We start from the raw sequence: 16,853 nt of genomic DNA on the forward strand, positions 1-16,853 counted from the left end.
TGCCCTGAGATGGCAATGGGTAATCTTTTATATTTCCACTGGTTTCCCTATTTTTGGACACTCATATAACTTGAACATACAATGTGTGGCCTTCTTGTTTAGCATGATGTCCTCCAGGTTAATCCCTGTGGTAGCATATAACTGATGTCTTAATAATGACAAAAGCAGCAACTTCTAATCTATAAAAAGACAAACTAATAGAAAATTAGAAATAAGAGGGCCAGCAATGGTGCTTGCTGTTAAGCCTGACAACTGGACTTGGTCCTCACCTGCTGGGAGGAGAGGGCCTTCTCACTGAGGTCTTCTGACCTCCATGCATATGTCATGACACTCAGCCTCCCTCTTTGAACAAATGAATAAATGGGGGAAAGATAGGAGCTAATAATTTACAAATAAATTTAAATAGCAGGGCAGTTGGACAGTGGGTATCAAGAACCTTAAAGACTCTTATTTTCCTTTTAGAAATATGTCCAGACATATAATACTGGCTTTTTATAGTGACTCTACTAAATAAAACATTATTCGTTATATTGAAAACTGAGGGGCAAGAGAGATGGCATTTAATTGTTATTATGCAGAGTGGTTGAGGACAAAGAAAGCTAAGGTAGGAAAGATGAAGAGATAGAAAGTACATAATGACCTGTAAGGACGTTAGTTACTGCATTAGGCTTTTAACAGCAGTGGTGGAACTTTGTTAGCTCTCGTCACATATTCACAGTACCTTTTTCTTGCTTTTATTTCCTCACTGTGTCATAGTTATGGATAATACTCCATTCAGTTAGGTCTTTTCTTTTGTGACAGTATATTACTGTATTGCCCTGGAACTTGTTGCATAGACCAAGCTGGCCTTGAACTCAGAGATTCCCTGGCTTCTGCCTCCTTATTGCTGGGATTAAAGGTGGGGCACCATCTTGTCCAGCAAAGATTTACTTTTATTTTATGTGTATGAGTGCTTCTCCACAAGTGTATGTGTGTGCTAAATGTGCACCTGGCGCCTGCAGAGGCTAGAAGAAGACATGCTGGTGCTGGGTACGGAGCCCTGGTCCTCTGCAAGTTTAGCGAGTGCTTCTAAGTGCTGAGAGCCGTCTGCAGCCCTCTGCAAGCAGAGGTGGTCACCTGTTTGTATTAATGTTGTGATCCCAGAGTCTGTCCGTTGTATGTTTATTCTTTAATAATTTTTTTTAGGGAAGAAAAGACTGAACAGTTACTGGACTGCAAACAAGAACTTGAGCAAATAGAAGTGGAATTGAAGAGGCTGCAGCAAGAGGTTTGTGCCCGGAGTTTTCATGGTGGAGCATGAAGTAGCTGGAAATTGATTTTTCTTCTCGTAATTTATAACTGTGACCGCAACGCTTTAAGCCCCAGTTGCCTTGTATATTTGTATGAAGTCAGGTGACTTTTTTAGTCCCTTTATCAAAATACAGAGCCAAAGTAGAAGTCAAGGTCTTTAGACTTTGTTCCCACTACTCAAATTTCTCCAAGAATCAAAGTAGTCTTTTTGAACTAGGGCAGTTTGCAAGTCTGTCTTTTTTATGCATTTGTCCTCTTTTGTTGAGTTACCTGAGCGCCTCTGTATACTATACATTGATGTGTTTATGGGTCTGTGCTCTCCCATACTGGTAATATTGGGTTGTATGTACCAAAGTGTTTTTATGTATTAGTCATTTTTTTTTTCATCTTCAATGAAGTGGTATTAAGAATACTTTTTTTGAGTGATAGAGAAGAAAGGGATAAGAATGAGAGACTGGTCTGGTAAATATGTATTAAAATGTCATAGCATGCCAGGCAGTGTTTGCACACCTTTAATCCCAGCACTTGGAAGGCAGAAGCAGGTGAATCGCTGTGAGTTCAAGGCCAGCCTAGTCTACAGAGCAAGTCCAGGATAGTCAAGGCTACACAGAGAAATCCTGTCTTTAAACACCAAAAAAAAAAAAAAAAAAAAAAAAAAAAAAAAAGGAATTTACTTCTTTTAATCACTGTCTTGTTGTTTTTCATTTGGCTATAAATGCCAAGGATTGGAATAAGGCTGGATAGACAGCTCCGTCTTTCCCTTAACTATTTTGAACGTCAAAAACTCTATGCAAGATCGTAGACTGAAAACATCCTAGATGAAGGAGCCAGGAAGTGATGCCTCTGGCTCTTATTCCACTTACTGATAACAGGTGTGTGTGTGTGTGTGTGTGTGTGTGTGTGTGTGTGTGTGTGTATATACGTATGTGTGGTAGGCCATATATGTGTATAAAAACATTTCTCTAAAATAGTGATTTACTTTAATTATATCACTTGGCTTTTCTGTATGTTTATTACCTTGTATTTTAAAGCTAAACTTCTAAAATAATTACTAATTTTGTATGTATGGGTATTTTGCCTGCATGTATGTCTATGTAACACATGAGTACAGTGTCCCCAGAGGCCAGAAGAAGGTGACAGATCCCCTGGAACTGGAGTTACAGATGGTTTTAAGCCACTGTGTTGGTGCTGGGAATCAAACCAGGGTCTCTGGAAAAGCAAGCAGTGCTCTTAACAGCTCTCAGCTATCCCTAAAGTTAACTTGTAAATATAAATCTAATTGTGAATGTTGTGGTCAACTTAATTTGAAATAAGTTTTTAAAAATTTGCTAATGGAAACATTATGTTAAAATTACATATAAACATATTTACAATCCTTTTGTGCTTGGTTCAAGAAAAAGATTTAGTATGTCCTCGTTTTTCAAGAAGCATTATTATTTATATAAAGTACAATTTTATAAAAACGTATAATTATATTTTGTTAAATTAATGAAGTTGTTTGGACAAAGAATTGTTTAAAAGGGAAAATTTATGTTTAAGGCATTATTTATATTTATTTAGAACATGAATTTGCTTTCGGATGCTCGATCTGCTAGAATGTACCGAGATGAACTGGATGCACTTCGAGAGAAGGCAGTCAGAGTTGATAAGCTTGAGAGTGAACTCAGCAGATATAAGGAGAGACTACATGATATTGAATTTTATAAGGCAAGAGTTGAGGTAGGCCGCATAGTTATTCATACTTTTTTTCTTAAAATGTTAAAATTTTCAAATGCATTATATAAAGAAGCGGAATCTAGAGGTAACATTAATTTTTTGAATTGTTTATTTTAAATATCTTCATAGATTATGAAGCTTAATATGAGTCCTTTAAAGCACTCTTAACTCCTCACCCATTTTTTAGGATTGTAGCCATGGAAGACTTTTGAAGACTACTTCTTACAGTCAAATAAAATATTTATGTCTATTAATCTCAAGCTTGCTCCTGGAAAGAAAGTGAAATATTTTTCTGACTTTGTTTTGTTGACTTTAGGACACTGAGATCAGTGAAGGCGATGTGGAAACAAGTGAGTTAGGAAACCAACTGTGTTTTTTCCGAGGTTGACAGCCCTGGCATCTGTTCCTCTTTCCTGTTAACTTTCTTATTTCCAGTAAGCATAGGGATTCTGTTAATTTTTAGTGTAAGGATGAGAAAAAAGAGTATTTGGAGTTGAAATAAAACCGGAAAGGGTTGATGAGATGGTGCAGTGGTTAGTGACACCTGCTGCCAAGCCTTGTGACTAGAATGTGATTTTTAGGATGAGCATGATAGAAAACAAGACCCAGCCTCCTCATATTGTCCTCTGAGCACCATGTGGGTGCTGCAGAGTGTGCCCAAACGCAAACAAATAATGGAACGTCTAACTTCAATTTTACTAATAAATGAAACTGTAAGATACTAAGGTAAAACACACACATGTATAAACACGTAGTAATCATATATACTATACCTATTGTATCTGTCGTGGATATCTTTGTCCTAAAGCATGATAGTATACACCTATAAGCCCAGCTCAGGACGCTCAGGTGGGAAGATCGCTGTTTGAGACCATTCTTGAATGCATAGTAAAATTCTAGTTCAAAACCCAGCAGAACAGTGTTTTCTCTCTAGACTTTATAAACAACAGACATATTATTTAGCAAGATAACAATTATGGATGCTTCCGAATTATATAAAAGGATTTCCTCAAACTATTTATTTAACATCTATCCTGAGGACAGAGAATACAGTTGGATATCTAGTCACACTTGCACAAGGCTCTGGGTTCTAGTCTCCAGACAAGAAAAGATTGAGAAGACAGTGTGCACGCCTTTAATCCTGGCACTCTAGGAGCAGAGGCAGGTGAATCACTGTGAGTTTAAAGCCAGCCTGGTTTACACAGTGAATTCTAGGCCAGCCTGGCTACATAGAAACACCCTGTTTCAGGAAGGGTTGCAGGAGCTCATGTGTGCTCCCAGCACACGAAGAGAGAGGCAAGGAGGACCACAGGTTTCTAGACAGCCCGGCCTCACTGGCTGTCTAATAAGACTAATTATAAGTTAAATTGGCAGAGTCTTATTTTATCATTTATGTGAGTTTGGGTCTGGCTTTTTATTGTGAAAAACTAAAACAAGTCACTCTCAAGTTGTTCCTCTGCAGAGGTAAAATTTTAGATCTTTTTCAGTCCAAGTAAGTGTTAGTTCTATGGCATTTGCGTCTCTTAGCCCTGTGACCCATTTAAAAGTGTTCCATCAGTTCCTGTGAGGCTACAGTGGCGTTTCTCATTCCAAGGCTTCCATACTTTAAATATATTCCATTCCGGAGCAAGGAGTAGAAAGTGAGTGAAGCCAGTAGTGCTCAGAGACTGTACTCTTGCATGAAAGTACTGACAAAAATGATACAATGTGTTTATTTGTAATGATGAATTTTTATCTTGTAGGCTTTTAAAAAATGACATTAGCACATTTCTTACTCAATTTTAAAAGCCTATTTGAAATGTTTATAGGAATTAAAAGAAGATAACCAAGTTTTATTAGAAACAAAAACCATGTTGGAAGATCAACTAGAAGGAACTCGAGCTCGTTCTGACAAATTACATGAATTAGAAAAAGAGAATTTACAACTAAAGGCTAAATTGCATGATATGGAAATGGTAAGTTTTCTGGATTTGGTCGATTTTCCAAGTTTCTCAGGAAGAAGTCCATGTTCAGCTAAATTCCCTGTAATGACAAGGATGGCTAGAATCTTTAGTAAGCCTTTAACATAGACAAGATAGGTAAATAACTTTATGCAGTTATAAATGGGTATTATATATTAATTTTTACATTTCAAAAACAGTAAATCTAAGTTATAAGCATGTCTTTTAAAATGCAAAAATAATATAGCTATCTGGTGAAATTTAGCAGTGGCCATAATTATTGTGTTAGATGACTAAAATAATACGGTGAAGGAACATTTTCATTTTGTTCCTAAAGATTATTTTAAAAGGCCATATATCCAAGAATATATAGGCAGCACAAATTGAACTTGATGGCCAAAGAAAGAAAAGAAAAGAGAAAACAAAGGAAGAGGACACAGACTTGGACCAGGAGGAGGTGAAAAAGGAGGAATGGAAATGGCCAAATCATATACAAAATTCTCAAAGAACTAAGGTTTTTAAAAGATAATTTTAAAAGGATATCAGGTACCTTAGCTGATTAATAATGATCAGTGGTGATTACAATATCTAAGTATTGCCTTCAGTGTGAACATTTTAAGGAACTAAGAATGTATTCAGTTTAAAACATGTAAAAATAAGTGAATAATGGATAGAAATTACATTATTTCTTAGCTTTCTTTCCCCACTCTGTATAATTGAAAAGGAACGAGATATGGATAGAAAGAAGATTGAAGAATTAATGGAAGAAAATATGACTTTGGAAATGGCACAGAGACAGAGCATGGATGAGTCATTGCACCTTGGCTGGGAGCTGGAACAGATGTCCAGAACTAGTGAACGTGTTGAAGGTAGGCTTCAGTTTTGTTTCATTTAAGTAGGTTAATAAATAAATGAAGTTATATTCATATTTCTCCATATGTTGTTATAGTTTTTTATTTTCCCCAGCTAAAGATCCCAAAAGATAACCAGTTATCTCCAAAATTATTATCTCACAAAGCAATGTCTTGGTTTTACTTTGTGGGTCCAGTTTTTACTTTTCTATATTTTAAAACTAAATTTTAACTTATTCTAGGAGCAGGACCTTTTAAAAAATCTGAATCTTTTCTCCTTTCTCTTTAAAATTGTATCAAATAATTTTATTATAGCTTTATTTAGTATGTGAATTAAATCATTACAATAAAACAATTTATAGCTTCTTAGAAGTGTGCAATGAAGTTTTGTTTAATCTAAAGCAAAACTTAAGTTTTGTGAATTTGTTAATAGGTTTAGAGTGTTGGTTAGGCAATATTTCAAGTTACTATCATAAGAGCAGGAATACTAATTTATTGGTTTCTTCTGAGAACTATAGTCATCCATTAAGTAAAATAGTTATTTTATCTGGTCAATTGTTCTTTGAATGTACACAAATCAAAATAGGAAGTCAAAAATCTAATAACAAGATTCTAAAGGTAAATACGTAGTCAGAGTAAAGAGCGTTAAGGATCTTCATGGCTGTGGCTTTTCATAATAAGTGTAAATAAATGTTAAAAACCACTTCAGGATCAGACATGCCAGCTGATTCATTGCTGGGGATAATGAAAGGCTACTTGATAAATTTGTGACTTCTTGGTGGGTATGGTGGCACACACCTTTAATCACAGGACTCACTATCTAGAGGCAGGCAGACTTCTGAGTTTGAACTAGCATGATCTACATAGTCAGACTGTGTCCTAAAGAAACAAATTTGTACTTATACCTTTTTTTTCCCCTAGACCCTTTCTTTAAAATTCATTATACTTGTTTGTATTATAAGCATGGCTGTGCTATTGCTGTTAACACATTTTGTTAATTATAGCCAGGTCAGATTCATTCAAAGTAGACTAGTCCCATAGTTTCTAAATGACGTAGCATTAGATTATTTTACCCAATTTTCTTGAGCAAATATTTATTAAACACTTACCAAATGTAATATACCATACTGTGTGCTGAGGACTTCGTTATCAAATAGATATATAAACTTTGAAAGAATCTCTAGTCTAGTGCTTATAAATAATTACTTGAACAGATAGATAATTCATCCTGTATTTTACCCATTAAGTTTTTCTTGTTTTATACTTGAGAACCTAATAATAAAATTCTAGTGTCCTATATACTGACTAAATAGTAAGTAGCAAACGTGTGGACATGTTTTACTTTTTAAAACTTTTTATTATATAAAGTAAAATGAGCTACAAAGAAAACAGCTCAGACTTTCTGGTACTAAAAAAGTTTTCTGGTATTAAAAAGCATTTTTTAAAAAGTATTTCTGGTATTGAAAAAAGCCTATGTGGGGGCTGGAGAGATGGCTCAGAGGTTCAGAGCACTGTCTGCTCTTCTGAAGGTCCCAAGTTCAATTCCCAGCAACCAATGGTGGCTCACAATCACCTGTAATGAGGTCTGGTGTCTTCTTTTGGTGGGCAGGCACACATGTGGGCAGAATACTGTATAAATAATAAATAAATCTTTAAAGAAGAAGAAGGAGGAGGAGGAGAAGGAAAGAAAGAAAGAAAGAAAGAAAGAAAGAAAGAAAGAAAGAAAGAAAGAAAGAAAAAGCCTGTGTGAGCCAAATGCAGTGGCTCACCCCTGTATAATCTCAGCACTCAGGGAGGCAGAGGCAGGAGTTTGAGGCCAGCCTGGTCTACAAAGCAAGTCCAGGACAACAAACAAATTATAAACACAGAAAGTAAAATAGCCTGTATATGTCTGCTTACCTGAATGTGGAGGACAGAGGATTTGGTGGTTTGGATGAAAATGGTCCCCATAGGCTCATAAGGAGTGACGCTATTGGGAAGTCTGGCCTTGTTGGAGGTGGGCTAAGGTTTCAAGTGCGCCAGGCAGGCCCAGTGTTGCTCTCTCCTTCTGCTGCCTGCCAATGTAGATGTAGAACTCTCAGCTCCTTTTCCAGCACCATGTCTGCCTGCGTGCTTCCTGTCAAGGTGATAATGGACTAAACCTCTGAACTGTAAGCCAGCCCCAAATGAAATGCTTTCCTTTGTGGTCATGGTGTCTCTTCACAGCAATAAAACCCTAAGACAAGGACCAACAACCTTAATTGAATGTGATTCCTCAGGGGCCACTGCCCTTTTCTTTCCCCCTTGAGAACAGGGCCTCTCACTAGTTTGAAACTCGGCAAATAGGCGAAGCTGCCTAGCTGGTTGGTCTTGGGGATTGGCCGGTTTCCCTCTCAGTGCTGTGATTATGTGTGCACCCGACTTCTTAATCACATGGGTTCTGGGGTTTGAACTCAGGTTCTCAAGCACTTTTGACAGAATTCATGAAAGTGCTCAAGAAATGAGATGTAGAGGGAATGTAACATAATGAAGGCCATGAGTAACAGATCCACAGCTGCCATCATACACTCAACAGTGAAGACCTGAGAACGTTTCTTACTCTTGTCATTACTAAGGCAAGAATGTATACATTTGCCACTTCTTTTCCACAAAGTACTAGAATTCCAGCAGAGTAGTTAGGTGAGAGAAAGTAATTAAGAAGCATCTAAATTAGAAAAGAGTTAAATTGTGTTTGTGGTGTTAACAGGATCTTACCTGTACCATAAAACTGTAAGTTTAAAAACAAAACTTAGTTCAATAAAGATGATGTATATAAAGTCAAAACAGAAAAATAATACTTTTATATATTAATAGAGTATTCAAAAAATACAAGAAAATAATCCCACTTATAATATCTATTAAGAAGTCAGTCAGGAGTGCTGGCGCACGCCTTTAATCCCAGCACTTGGGAAGCTGAGGGAGGCGGATCTCTGAGTTCAAAAGCAGCTTGGCCTACAGAGTGCATCCCAGGACAGCCAGCGTCACACACGCTTGAGGAGGAGGAGGGAGAGGAATCACAGCCCCTGACCTGGTCTAGGTAGCCTGAACTATGAGAACCCACCTTAAGACACAAAGAAATAGGAGAGAAACAGTGCTAACATTGATATTAAAATATGAAAATCCCTGAATAGCCAAAACATTTCTTTGTATGCGTGAGAATTACTAATAGAGTAAAATGTAATTGTTTTAACCACAAAAATATGAACACTAATACATATCTTACATAGCCTCATTTAGCTATTCCATAAATATATATATATATCCTAGAACATTGTGCTGTATGCTCTAAACAGAAATTTTACTTCTCAGTTAAAAATATCAGTACTAACATAAAAACTAAAATAAATTATATGAAAATGTGCATTTAAATTAACATAATTTCCGAAATTCTCAAATTTGCAATTTTTCAGTGATGATTATAGAAAAATATGTAAGTTATTTTCTAGCCATATCATTTTTTTTTGTAATTTGAATCAACTCTGCATAATGACATTGAGGACTTTTTAATGCAAAAAATGAGCTTGTTTTGTTCTTCTTAAAATATCTAATCCAGGTTGAATTGACTGTGGTGCTAGACTCAAGAATGATGTAGGACTCGAGTTACAGCTTTTGGTAGGGTGTTCCTCTAACAGTGCAAGTTGGAGTGAAATATTACACTGTTGCCATACTATAGTATAATTTTTATAAGACAGAATCAGATTTGCAAAATGATAACACTGAATATTTTCAGTATCCTCAGATTATTCACTTAAAATTTTTTCACCCAAAATGCAAAACTTGATGTTGTATTTCCAAAAGTATATTTTCACCCTTCACTAGGTACCATTTTGAACAATGTATCCTGTAAGCTTACAGTTAAATTTAAGTCATATTGTTTGTTTCTTTGAGTCAGGGTCTCATAAAACCCAGGCTAGAGTCAGACTCACCAAGTTCAGTGAGGCTATCTTTGAAATTCTTGACCCTATTACATCTACCTATCAGTGCTGGAATTAGAGATTTGTGCCACCATGCCCAGAGTAAATAATATTTTTGAGGAAATAAAAGTTCTGTAGTCTGAACCATTAGTAATGAAATATTTGAGGATCTCTAGCAGGATTCTAAAATTTAGGTCTAGTAAACTTGAAATAAAAGTACCAGTGTGATGTCTAAAACAAATGCTATTATTTCTTTCTTTGAATAATAAGATTATTTACAGTACCCAATTTTGACCAATATGTAAATGTGGTAGGGGCATATACCTTTGCAGTGATATCAACTGATTGCAGGCACACAGTTGAGAAAGAGGTACATGGAAGACTTCATTGACAACCCCTACCTCCACCCCAAACCCGTCAGGAAAAAAAAAAATAGTAACAGCATAGACCAAAAGCCACTGGAAGGATCTGTTAGGGACTGTGATAGGATGTTGGTATGTTGTCACTCTCAGCAGTAGAGACTTCCAGCAGGGCTGTTGGAGGAGAGGGGCTCAGCTCCATCTAGAGGTCAGACCACTGAGAGTTTGGCCACGCCCCTAGTGGTGTATAGATAACACAAATTGGAGTTTGTTTTGTTTTTTGTTTTTGCCTGAGGGAAGGAACAGGGAAGGACTGGGGAATCAAATATGATAGGAATGTATGATGTGAAATCTGTAAAGAATCAATAAAAATGTTGGGAAAGGAAAAAAAATAGTGGTATGTTAAAGACGCTTTATGCTGACACAGTAGGCCGGTGTGTGGTCTCTGCTCCTAAGCTGAGCACTGACTTCTATCTTCAGAAGATATGAGCAGTGTACATGGCCTTCAGACTATGTGTGAGTATTCTTCAGCTGCCTTGTATATTTAAATTTGCTTCAGAAGTTTAAGATATGCTTTTTATTTTAAGTTAGAGTGATCTTGTAAAATTGCAGGGCGATAGTTGTACCCAGCATTCATTGACATGGCAATTACCACGTAATTTCTCTTGGAACTAGAGTTCTACAGTCTCTTGAGTCTAAATTGTGTTTGTTAGAAGCTCAAGACTTAACTTTGTTTCATTTATTTTTTAACTGTATCTATCTTAGATAACTCAATTTTTTAATAAAGTTAAAGATTGGGTGTCTCATTGTACATTAGGAAGCAATATTTTTAATATTGAAAAGTAATAATAGTTTTACTGGTGATTTTTTTTCAATATTACAGCACCACAGAAATCCTTGGGCCATGAGGTAAATGAGTTAACATCAAGTAAGTTATTAAAGTTGGAGATGGAAAACCAGAGTTTGACGAAAACTGTAGAAGAGCTTCGGAGTACTATGGACTCTGCAGAAGGCAGCACCTCAAAAATCCTGAAGGCTGAAAAAGAAAACCAGAGACTGAATAAAAAGGTAAACTAAAATTTTTTATTGTAATGTTAAATGTTAGTATAAATAAATAATAAATTTTATTTGTAATGTATTCATATTGTTCAAGCTCGCTTATTTATTTATTTATTTATTTATTTATTTGAGTGCTCTATATGCATGTAAACCTGCATGCCAGAAGATATCTCAGATCCCAGGACAGGTGGCTGTGAGCCAACATGTGGTTGCTGGGAATTGAACTCAGGACCTCTGAGAGAGCAAGCACTTCTCTTAACTGCTGATCCATCTCTCCAGCCCCTTAAATAGTCTGTTACCCAGACTAGTCTCATGTCTCACTAGAAGCTCACTAGGAGCTTGCTGTATTGCTAAAGTCTGAATTTAGTATATAAGTCCCCTGTTTTTTTTTCCTAGCACATTATCTTTTGACAGAATTAGCTTATGAAATAATTTGTCCACTAGCTAGATTTGTTACTTATTTCAGTTGTTATGTTACTTAGCAAGTTCTTTTGTCTTTTTATCTATAAGCTTAATGTACTTTAAAATAATGTTTTTACCCAGGGTATTTATAAAGTATATGTATACTCATTTAGGAGATGTGTCTGCTTGTCTGCCTTTTATGATGTTATAGACAGTTTATAACTTAGTTCCTGTGATTATTAGAGGGTTAACAAATTTTGATATTCTAATTATATTACTTCATAGTTTGTTAATTAGATTTATTACAAAGAAAACTTCCTTTTGAAAGCTATTGTTTTCTCTTAAGGTACTAGTTTCTCAAATGAACAGTTGATAGAGGAACACAGATGTCTTTTTTGCCCTTTCTATCTGAACTAGTTTCCCATAGCCTCTTGCAATGACTGAGACTCTTATGTGTTTTAGTGGTTTGGTTTTTGTTTGTTTTTGAGGTCGTGTATTTTAAAGTATTTGCGGCATACAAATACAGCCTACTGCATTTATTTTACTTACTATCCAAGTGTGGGCCTTCTTAAATATTTTTGAGATTATAATATATCATTCCTCTTCCCTTTCTCTCTCCAAACCCTCCTGTGTACCCGTTTCCCCTTACTTGCTTTCAAATTCATGGCTTTTTTAAAAATGAGAGATAGGGTGTGTGTGTGTGTGTGTGTGTGTGTGTGTGTGTGTGTGTGTGTGTGTGTGTGTTCGTGTTCGTTCTCCTATAAATATAACCTTCTCAGTCTGTATAATATTACATATATGTATGTATATGTTTTCAGGGGTCACCATTTGGTATTGGATGACCAATTGGTGTGCTCTTCTCTGGGGAAGACTGTCTGGCTGTCAGTCTTCCTGTAGTTGTTTGTTTAGTGTTGAGGCCTTATGAACATTATTCCTTCCATGTTAGCTGGCTATTGTCATTGTCCTTGTTTAGCTAGTGTTTGGGTAGCCATGTTGTTGAGACTTCAGTGGTGTAGTTTCTGCCATTTCTAGGACACACAGTCTCACAGCAAACAGCCTTTTGAGCCTTGGATGCAGGGGTTTTGTTGTAGATATATCAGCTGGGATTGGTCTCCACAGTTGAATTGGTTGTGGTTTCTATAATGGTCAAAATATATTGCAAAGAGAATTTTCCATGATAAGGTCTGAGGGCTACAGGTATCTGTGGGTATTAAGACAGATATTTAGATGGTAACTAGGGATTGTGCTTTTTATGAGAGGCTTTATAAAAGCTATTTTCAGATTCTTTATCACTGCCTTAGTGCTAAGGTTTCTCTCTTTCCCTTCCTCCTTCTCTCGGTGGCTGTTCTCATGTTAAAGTAAGGTTTTTATATGCAGCTCTGGGAACCCTTAACCCACTGTATAGACAGGCTGGCCTTGACCTCAGATGCTTACTGCCTCTGCCTCCCCAGTTCTGGCATTGAAGGTATGCACCAACATACCCCGCATTGAAACTTTTTTTTTTTTTTAACATTTTTCCAAGATGTTTTGGAAACAGCCATTTTCCCAAGAAAGTTACTATTCCTTTCAGTGGGAAATGGGTTTGTTGGTGTTGTTTTATTTTATTTTAATGTTTTGAGACAGTATCTCACATTGTCAACCACACTGGCTGGGAACTCTCTATGTAATACAGCCTAGATTGTCCTTGAATTTACCATGGTCCTCCTGTCTGCCTCCTGAGTGCTTAGGTTATAGCATCACATGGGTAGGAAATAATAGAGACCACCGATTAATATTATGAAACTGAATTTTTAAGATTTATTTCTATCTATATGTTTGTGTTTGTGTGAGTGTATGCCATGTGCATGCTGGTGATTGGGAATGCCAGAAGAGGGCATGAGGAATCCTCTGAAGTTGGAGTTGGGGTTGGTGTTCTGCTCAATGTGGGTGCTGAACTCAGAGCCTTTGGAAGGATAGTGAGCACCCTTAGCAGCTGAGCCATCTCTCCATCCCCTGAATTGTAATCATTGAATCTTTCATTGAATAGAAACATTCAGTTGTGTAACCAAGTAGGTTATTTGCATATGCTTGCAGCTCACATGGCATAATTCTTTGTAAGTGGTATATCACAAAATTGGGCAAAACTGGACTCAGAACACAGCTCAGTTGGTAGAAGCAAGCAGCCTCACATGCCTGAGGCCCTGGGTTGACCCCTAGCATTGCACAGAATGGGTGTGGTATCACTGACATACTCTCAGCGCTTTGGACGTGGAGACAGGACTACAGGAAACCAGATCTCAAAATCAGTACCAGCAGATGCAAGAAGACAGTGGGATTGCCTGAAATAATATACAAACGAGAATTTCTGTTAATATGGAGACACACCTTTCAAATACAAGACTGGCATTTTCAAACCAGCAGAATGCCTGGCACTTAGTAGGTAAACAGATACAAATTAGATATTGAGTTTAATTTGAGCTTTTATACTGTAGAAAACCATGTTCCACAAAAATCTAACAGCGTGAATTTAGTCCCCAGAACCCAGGTTGGAAGGAAAAAATTGATTCCCAAAAGTCCTCTGAGCTCTACAAGTGTGCTGTGGCGTAGGTGTGCCCATACACATACCTACATCATACCCACAAAATTAAAAATTTAAAGATGTATTCATTTATTTGTCTTATTTTTAAGATGTTTCTATGTATGTTTCTGTGTGCTGTTCATAAATGTTTGTGTGCGCATGTATACAACCATATCACTATGATTTCTCACAGACAATATCAGAGGCTTACCTTACTCTAAATGCCCAGAAGCCTGTCTCTTCTCAAGCCCATCACATTATTAGGCAACACTACTGCTACTACTGCTACTGCTACTCCCGTGTGTGTGTGTGTGTGTGTGTGTGTGTGTGTGTGTGTGTGTGTGTAAGTAAAACCAAATTAGTTATTAAGATGACTGGAGAGGTGGCTCAGAGGTTAAGAGCAACGTCTGCTCTTCCAGAGGTCCTGAATTCAATTTCCAGCCAGTAGCTCATAACCATCTATAATGAGATCTAGTGCCCTCTTCTGGTATGCAGGCAGAATGTTGTATACTTAATAAATAAATCCTTCTTGAACGTATACAAGTTAGTGTTACCTTAATTACTGGATAAGATTTGCAATTTCATACTTTTGAGATATTACTGTAAGATCTTTTTCTATAAGTATCTTCTATTAAAATAGAAAATTCCAACTTGCTTTAGAGTCCATTATTAACATAAAATTTTATATAAACATTATAAGTGGAAAAAACTTATGAGCTTGCTCTGTTGCTTTTATAAATAATTATTTTTATTTTTTATGTCTGAGTATTTTTCCTGCATGTATGCCTGGTGCTCCGGGAAGCCAGAAGAGGGCACCAGGTCGCCTGGAACTGGGGTCACACTGGTTGCGAGTCTCCACGTGGGTGCTAGGAACTGAAGCCAGGTCCTCAGGAGGAGGTGCTCTTAGTCACAGAGCTGTTTGTTTGGCTTCTCCATGGCTGCTTGGCATGTGATGAAGCAGAACTCTGTGTCCAGCCGCAGAGTTGTTCACCGTACCACAGCTGGGATACAAAGGAAGATAGAGCGGAAGGTGCAAGGTCCCAGCTCCCCCTCAAAGGCAGGGATTTAGCTTGGCGCTTCCGCTAGTTGCCCCTCTCCTAACACCACAGACCGGCAGAGCTGTAGCTCAGTGATTGAAGTGCGTCCTCAGTATGCTCAGTGCCACAGCACCATGGGTTTAATCCTCACTACTGCAAGAGTAAGTCGGTATGTAAAGTTCAGCAAGTCTCTAGTCAGGAGGTGAGACAGCACTCACTACTACCTTTTGCCTCAAATTGTGGCAACACCAGTGTCGTGCTTTCCTGAGTACCAGGATTACAAGCATATGTCACTATGCCTGGCCTAAAATATGTTTTTGCTGCAGTTTACTTCTTGAATATTGCTCTTCCTTCTTCCATTTTCCCCTTTTATTTCCACCAAGTCCCTTGTTTGCTGTTTTATTAAACTTTCATCACCACATCTCTCTTTAACTTCCCAATCTTTTATAATTTCTTCCTCCTCTGTTACTGTAATTTTCTAGGGTAATAAAATTTGTATACTACAAATCCACTGTAGCCAAGAATTTTTTGGTGAGACTTGTATACTCCTCATTAGTACATCATAATCACTTATTCTGCTGTTTGCCTCTGTATTTCAAAATAGAAATTTGTCTTAACATAGAAGAGTCATGTATACAAATTTTATGCAGCTTATAAAATCAATATGAAATGCCACTTGAAATTCTATGTAAGATTCTTAATTTTTTACCACTTAGCTATTAAAATGATTTTATCTTTAATTAAATCTCTTTTGATATGATGTTTTGTCTGTTAAGTGTGTTGGTTTTGTGACAATTTTTCTAGGTTGAAATTCTTGAAAATGAAATTATTCAAGAAAAGCAAAGTCTTCAGAATTGCCAAAATTTAAGCAAGGATCTAATGAAAGAGAAAGCTCAGCTTGAAAAAACAATTGAAACACTCAGAGAAAATTCAGAGAGACAGGTTCGTGTATCTCTTTCTTAAACAGTTTAGAGTAAATGTTTATATACCAGCATAAGGACATGCGCTAGAACTTTCAAACTAACTACAGTAGCTCCCCATTAGGTTGGATTTTACCTTCCCTGTTAACTGCAGTCTATCACTGTCCAAAAATGTTAGTCATTAGTGTATCCTGCACTTTCCAGTAGTCAGCAATCTGCAGGTTCTAAGTTGTCTGTCATTCTGAGTAGTGTCCCGATGTCTTGCCCATTCCAGGCCGGGAATGAATGGTTACTTTGCCCACACAAGTTCCTCCTGTATCCACCACCTGCCCATCACTACTACTAATTAACCCTGTGTCACCGTGTTTCCATTGTCCCCCTTATTTCACTTAATAATGGCCCTAAGTTGCAATTCATATATGTCAGAGAAACTATTAAGTGCTTTCTTAAGATGAGAAATTTAAAGCTTTCTACATAGTGAAAAAAGAGAAAATACACTGAGGTCTGTGATACACGTATTGTTAATTACTGTGCCTAATCATAAACTAGCACCAGCACTGTGTGTGGAAACAACAGCACATACAGGTTCAGAACTGTTTGCAGGCTCAGGTAGCTGTGGGGATCTTGAGTTATATTCCATCTGAACAGGAAGAGATTGTATATTGTCTATACCATATATTCTTAATAGTTTGCTTAAGAATAATTGATTTTCAGTGTTCTTCAGTCCCTGCACTTCTTAGGCATCTGTAGAACAGCCCGACAGACTGTAAAGAGCATCTGGAGAACATGT

General features: G+C 37.0%; 1 protein-coding gene across 7 annotated transcripts in view; it reads left to right on the top strand.

The window, feature by feature from the left end:
* CCDC88A (coiled-coil domain containing 88A) overlaps window positions 1-16,853 on the top strand; it is a 121,158-nt gene that overhangs the window by 57,611 nt on the left and 46,694 nt on the right. For all 7 annotated transcript variants that reach the window (XM_084799757.1, XM_084799758.1, XM_084799756.1 and 4 more), the window contains exons 9-14: window positions 1,186-1,267; window positions 2,851-3,009; window positions 4,815-4,961; window positions 5,671-5,815; window positions 10,972-11,156; window positions 15,948-16,085. In XM_084799757.1, the coding sequence (XP_084655883.1) occupies window positions 1,186-1,267; window positions 2,851-3,009; window positions 4,815-4,961; window positions 5,671-5,815; window positions 10,972-11,156; window positions 15,948-16,085 (856 nt within the window). The remainder of the gene's footprint in view (window positions 1-1,185; window positions 1,268-2,850; window positions 3,010-4,814; window positions 4,962-5,670; window positions 5,816-10,971; window positions 11,157-15,947; window positions 16,086-16,853) is intronic.

Source organism: Acomys minous (assembly GCF_964271855.1).
Source record: "Acomys minous genome assembly, chromosome: 10".
In the NCBI taxonomy this organism is placed as follows: domain Eukaryota; kingdom Metazoa; phylum Chordata; class Mammalia; order Rodentia; family Muridae; genus Acomys; species Acomys minous.